The following is a 6908-nucleotide window of genomic DNA, read 5'->3' as shown; positions in this document are numbered from 1 at the left end:
TTTGGGTTGGAAGGGAACTTTAAAGTCATAAAGTCTGAGCCCCTGCAGTGATCAGGGACATCCCCAACTAGATCAGATTGCCCAAGGCCCCATCCAACCTGACCTGTATTTCCAGGGACTGGGCAGCCTGTGCCAGAATTTTACCATCCTAAACACCATAAAAAATTTCCCATGATATCTTTTAAAAAAACAACTGTATTGAAAAAGGCCAAAGTTGTTTGATGAGAATTTTGCAATTGGTAAGGAAAATAAAGCTGCATTTCAGATTCCTCTTTAGATGACAAGACATTTTCCTTTTGTAATCTAGGCAGACTTTGTGGTATTGCTTTTGACTTACTTGGCAAGGTTGATTCTGGCAGCTGATCATTCATTTTTTAAATCTGTAAACTCGATTTTTGGTCAGATGACCTAAGAAGCATATTGCAACAGTGTATTAACAGAATAAAACTGTTCTTAGAATGAATCTTGACTATTGCATGTGTGGACAGGCACCTGTGTCTGTGTGGATATATCTGTGTTATAATTAGTCTGCAAAGAATAAGGCTGTGATCAGTAAAACAATCCTTATCAGCAAGACCACATACTTTTTACTTTGCCTTGAAGCCAAAATAAATTTTGGAGAGTTTTCAATGTGACCATAATATTACACCCTGCTTTCCTGCCTTGATTCCCTAATGAAGCTGCAGAAAACAATACAGCAAGGAGCCTTGGAGACAGGGAAATTAAAAGATAAGGTATCCTAAATAAAGAATTTTCAAAGCTATGAGCATCATATCCACCAAAACCAGTTAAACTTTGTGCTCAGCTACAAGCCAGCCTGTAGTTACTATGGAGACATAATGTTAGAGAGGTTAAGGTTAACAGTATGAACATCAGAGCAAAGCCATCTCTCCAGATGCCTTTGATTGGGATGCCTGCATGTATTTGTGGCTACAAATTGCATTTAGTGGAATTATTGAAATGAAAATTATTGTTTAGGTTTTTGAGTTTCAGTATTGAATGAAGAATGCTTCCATTTCTCTACTGTTATTCTTACACTGCTTCTTAATTACATATTTGATCTAGTTGCTTTTTTTTCTAGTTTTCCTTAATGGCCTCCTTTCCTGAGGTACCTTTCGGCATTTTCCTGTTCAGTGTCTGTGCTGTTGTCATTGGCCTTATACAGGTATTGGAGCTATCCATTTACATTTTCACTTTTAAATAGACTTTCTTGGGTAGAACTGAAATTAAGTTTCTTAATTATGGGTATAACTTGCTAGATGTGTTGCTTGTATAGCATTCTTTTTCAAAGTTGTGTCTGTTGTGATAATACAATATCTGTATGTAAGATGAAAGTTTGCATTGCAACTGTCCTGTGAAGCTTTTTTATGCAACTCAATCTCCAAGATCACAGAGTAGTAATTTTTTTTATCACCCTCTGTAAAAATGCCTTGGGGAAATAGCAACTGACTTTTCCTCCCGAGGTTCTTACTGAGCCGTGCTGCGGTGGGTGAGGGAACATAGCCTTTGAGCCTCAGTCCTGCAGCACTGTTTTCTCCTGGTGCTTTGTCGCTTTCTGTTCCTTATTATGGAGGTCTTCATTCCTCTTCGTGTAAGATCCATGGTCATGTAAGACCAATCTTTCATATAGGAGTGAAGAATAAGTTTGAAAGTGTTTTGGAATTTGTTGATGCATAATTTTACATTTTATATTTGAAATGCTGCATATACTTAACATGTAATAAGTGCAGTAATGCTCTTCTCCTTGCAGGCTGTGATAGTAGTGTACGGATTCTATCACCCACACTTACTGAATCAACGGATACAGGAGTCTGAAAATCAGAATTTCTATAAACATCATATCTTGAAGATTATCCTAAGAGTACCAGTTTTCTGCTTTTTAGCAGCCATCTTTTCTTTTTTCTTTATTCCTTTGGTAAGTTCTCCCAGTTAACTGAAAACCTTGATGCACCAGTTAATGTTCGTCGTATTGAGGACTGTGTACTAATATAATGGTGTCCATGTTAAATACACAGACCTTCTCAGATGCCAGTTCTGTGGTGTTGTACTCATGGCTGCTATTTTGCACCAAATGTGTTAAATTCACACATATCAGTCTGTAAGTTGAGTTCAAGTAGTTTAAGAAGAAGATTCTGCTACAATATTAACTTTACTTGCTATGCCTGATTGGTTTTTTAGTGCTTCTCTTAGCAGGAAGCAAGTCTTCTAAACTATGACTTCAGATCTTGCCCATCAGAAGTAGTTCAGATGAGGCTGAAGGTTACATGAAATAAACACTATATTGTACAAACTGAAGACAAGTGAATGCAATTGCTGTACTAACTCGGGGTGCAAGAGCAGATAGAATAAGCAAACTAGTTAGCCAGCCTGCGTCTCAAAATAGTTTTGGGTAAGGCCTGCTCTTACACAGCCTTTGTCTCTGCCATCTTTATTAAACGGCAGTGAGTTGCTCCTACTTATTAATAGCTTTTATCTTTTTGAAATTCCCTGCTCAGAACCGAAATCTAGTTTTTGAATGTATCCTGAGCTTCCTTTCCTCTTGTTCTTTAGGAAAAAAATGGTTTAACTGACTTTTGAGAAAGATTCCATGGGAATTAGCAGTGTTTAAATAATCCCCAAATTTGGGAGGAATCAAGTTGGTGTTGATGAAAAGGCAGTTATGGGTTCAAAGGTGAAAAGGCCTAATTTTATCTGAAAATATGTTTTCCTCTTCTCCCTCACCCTGTTCACCAGTGGTTTGGGTTTTGTTTTTTTTAATATTAGCAACAGGAAAATTAGTCTTCAAGTTGCTCACTTGCTTAGACCTGTGCAAAGCCTGCAAACCACTTATGACCCACCAATGTGTTTTTGCCACACAAATAGTAGAAGCATTTAATATCTCAAATTGGAAGGGACCAGTAAGGATCCTGTGGGATAGTTCAGCTTCCAAAGCAGCAATTCCTGCACTTTTGTTAGCAGAATTGTTTCACCTCTGTTAGCCTGCTTCATTACTGGTACTAAATTAGCTATCAGAAAGCAGCATTAGATCACACATGCAATATTCAGGAGGCGCATGTGCATTTCAGGTGAGCCTTTTTCACTTTGTAATGTCAAGATTTGTTTTTCTCAATGTGATTATACCTAAGATTGAGAGTAATAGTTTCATATTAAACTTGGAAGGTGATTTATATTTTGATAACTGAATTTAAACTGTTAATTTTCTTCTCCACAGTCTTATGTACTTCTTGGACTCGTAATTGTTTTTCCACATCTCTCTCGCTTCATTTCATGGTGTAAAACCAAGATTGTTGGTGAGTAGCAAAATTCATAGGAGTATGTTCTGATTAGGTTGTCAACATACAGCCTGGAACAAAGTAATTTTGGTTCTGATTCCTTTTTCAGTCTTGGAACATAGTTATTTTGGGGCTTATTGATGTGCTTCCAAACAGCTCCTCCTTGGCTCCCTGGTTTCCTGTATTTGTGATGAGGCACAAGACATCTAAAGATCGTTTCTGAGTGCAAAACCTCTCTGGCTTGTCCTGGGTATGCACGTGCATGCAGACACACACAAGTATTGAATGGTGGCTGCAGGCTCTCTATCCATTTTCCCTCCTAAAAAGGAAGCATGGGGATGGAAGAATATAAGAAGCAAGCTCTATGCTTGTATCAGTTTTTTCACTGCAATGCTGAATAGCCACACGTTTTCAAACCAGCAAGTGCTGCACCTGTAAATGCTCCAGTGAGGCTTTTTTTCTGCCATGGAGTATAAGTTTTCCACACTGTCTTAGAGGACCTACTGCTATTAGGGCTTCCTGCAGCACAGCATCTGATTTGTTTTGTTCAATTACAGCTTTGAGTCATTATTCGCTAAGTGGAAGTGGTCTGCCATATAGCTTGAAGGACAGGGCTTTTTTTGTCCCTGAAGCACTTGTCCTGAAAGAAACATGATCCTCAGGGAGAGGCACAGATGCCGAAAAAAGTGGAGTGACTGACCTGTGTGGATGACTGGCACCCTTCTTTCTACAGAAAAAATTTGGCAGGTGGGGAGAAAGAGAAAGGGAGGTCATAGAAGGTTGCTGAACTACCATGTTCAATACTTCCCTCTTTCACTAGTAAATATCTGGATTTGTTTCCAGGTCAGAGAGATGAAGAGGAGGAGCATCATAGCTTAGAAACGTTCACTTTCTACCTCAGTGAGCCTCTGAGTAAGGAACGGGTAGAAGCATTTAGTGATGGAGTCTATGCTATTGTGGCAACCCTGCTCATTTTGGATATATGGTAAGGCTTTGTCCGTACATAATATTTGAGGGAATGAAATTAACCAAGTATTTACTTCTAAAACCTGTAGTGGTAGCTTTAGGTATGATTCTCTGGAAAGATACAGAACACAAACCAAAGACACTTCCTAACACCCACGTTTTGGCAGTAGTGATCATCACTCTGCATAATATATGTTGGGGTGGAGAGTCTTGAAGATCAAAGTTTCCTTTTTTGCTTAGTTATGTTTTCAGATGAAAGGCTTATATCAAGAAAAAATATTTAGTCATTGTGGCATTTATATTAAGCCAAAGAATGCCAACTTACATTCATATTTCCTTTTAGATCTAATTTCTTTGCAGAGCTGTTATTTAAAATGTTACAAATTAAAGAGCTACAGAGCAGATGCCTGTTGTCCCCTACTTGCTCAGAGTAAAGCAACAGAATTCAGAGTTGCTCTAGATGTGGTTTTGTAACAGTAATATGCAAAGTAAAGTAAATTTTCTCTCCACAGTGAAGACAATGTCCCTGATCCCAGAGAAGTTCAGAAGAAGTTCCATGGCAGCCTTCTCAAGGCTTTAAGTGAATATGGGCCAAACTACCTTGCTTATTTTGGCTCATTTGTTACAATCGGTCTCCTGTGGTTTGTCCATCACTCACTTTTCCTGTATGTAACAAAAGCAACTCGACTGATGGGACTGCTTAACATCCTTTCATTAGCTTTCATTGGTGGGCTCCCACTAGCATACCAGCTGACCAGTGAATTTGCAGAGAAGTCTCATAATGAAATAGAAGCCATTCAGGTCAGCTGTGTTATCACTTTCTTTGCCAGCATATTTCAGTTTGCAATATGGACTACAGCCCTTCTCAATGAAAGGGAGACTTTGCATCCCTTTGCTAGGTATGGGGGCAAGGAGCATGCCTTCATGTTTGCCAAACTGGCTCTCTACCCTTGTGTAAGCCTTGGGACCTTCTTTCTAACATGCTTGTTAAGTGAATTTAGCACAGCAATTTTCCATCTCATGCAGATTGTGATCCCCTTTGCTTTTCTTGCCTTGCGCATTTTTGTTAGAATTGCTTTAACTGTCATAAAGTCTGTGATGTCTCTCTCCAGACGGAAGGTTGTATTGTTAGAAGAAGAGGAGGCATGTTTGTCTCCTACTGAAATGCTGTCCTAAACTTCTGCACAGTGCATGTGAAGTTACAAGATTAACTTAAGTTCTTCTAACTCACATTATCTTCATGTGTGCATTATATTGATCTAAACCAAAGCCTGCGTTGACCATAACTAGGGCATATCTAAGTGTTAGCTGGTCATGCTCAAGACCCTTTCTCCAAAATCTGTAATTGAAAACATTGGGTAAATAGGGGATACAAAAAAAAGCATGTTCCCCTTCCTTTAGTGTTAACCTGTAGGTGCTGCTTGACATGTAACTGCAGTGATGATCAATGAAGTGCACAAACAGCTGCCCAGCAAAAGGGCAGCTGAACACAAGTATAGAAGCTGTTTGTGCTACTCTAAGATAAGAAGTGAGTCATGGAAGACATAGAGACCTCTGGATTTCTGGATGGAGCATCATGGTGGAACATTTCTGCATTCAGGTTGCTGGTTTCCTGTTTTGGTTTCGGGGGTTTTTTTAAATGGTTAGAGTGTCTGTTCTGCGTCATCACAAACTGGGGAAAGGATTTCGAAAATTACCTGTGTTTGAGTGGCTCTGCGCATGAGTTTGGATGGGAGTTGCAATTGTGACCAATGTGCAGTCTTCCAGGCTACCTGAACACAAGTTCTTTAGACATACCTGTTCTTTTTTAAAAAGTTTGTATTCATGTGGCAATGCATCCAAAGTTTCAAGTTGCTTTGATATCCTCCCGGGGAAAAGAGCTGTGGGACGAGATGTAACTTTGTTTTCTGTTCTGAAGCACTTGCTCATCTGAAAAGTTTGGATTTCTCAAGTTTTTGTGTCTGTTTTCATGCCTATTGAACATCCTTCTGTTACTCTGAAGGCATGAATGCTATATTAAAAGAGAGTATGAGACATTTCAGCCACATATGAGTTCCCCATCAGGTAGGGGAGTTGAGTTTCATCCTGAGTAGTGACAAACTAAGAGATCCCACAGAATTCTGAATCTCAGGAAGAGAGCAGAAGAAACTAACCCTGTAGAAGCTGTTTAATTTTTTTTTTAACTTTTATGTGAAATTTGATAAGCCGTAGCTTATCAAGTCATCTAGCCTCTGGCTGCCTTTGAAGCTGTTACATTTCTTTTTGGCAGAGCCATTAGTTTGTATCTTGAACTGTCTTAGTGCCTGACAACTTCAATGCCGTGTTTAAAGGCATTTGAAGAATTCTGTTGCTCTTAACAAAAAATAAAATAAAAATTACTGTGGCAAAGTATGCCTGGAGAAATTACAGGTGAAAACAAATTTTAGATACCTTGTTTCAGTTGAGATCAGTCTTGAAAAAGCACTTGTGCTTTTGGTTTGAAGCACCTTGATACCTGTATGTAATTGTTAATATTACATACTACCTGTGAAATGAGTATGTTCAGCTATTCAAGGGGATAAATAACCTGGTTGTGGTTAAATTACTTGTATTGTGCTGTGTATCACACATTTTTTCTGATACTTAATAAAAGCACTTTTTGTTATGGTTTTGTTTCTAATGTGCAGTGAC

The 6908-nt window shown here is 38.8% G+C and overlaps 1 protein-coding gene across 1 annotated transcript; it reads left to right on the top strand.

Annotated features, from left to right (window-relative positions):
* Positions 1–1081: 1081 nt before the first annotated feature.
* On the top strand, positions 1082–5438 carry TMEM175 (transmembrane protein 175; the record flags this gene model as incomplete). Its single annotated transcript, XM_009083334.1, has 5 exons — positions 1082–1165; positions 1751–1915; positions 3212–3290; positions 4116–4257; positions 4751–5438. Coding segments are annotated over 5 exons (1134 nt in total), but the record flags the coding sequence as incomplete, so codon positions are not given.
* Positions 5439–6908: the final 1470 nt, after the last annotated feature.

Source organism: Acanthisitta chloris, unplaced genomic scaffold (assembly GCF_000695815.1).
Source record: "Acanthisitta chloris isolate BGI_N310 unplaced genomic scaffold, ASM69581v1 C17011712, whole genome shotgun sequence".
NCBI lineage: Eukaryota > Metazoa > Chordata > Aves > Passeriformes > Acanthisittidae > Acanthisitta > Acanthisitta chloris.
This window is presented reverse-complemented; position numbering and strand designations above follow the sequence as displayed.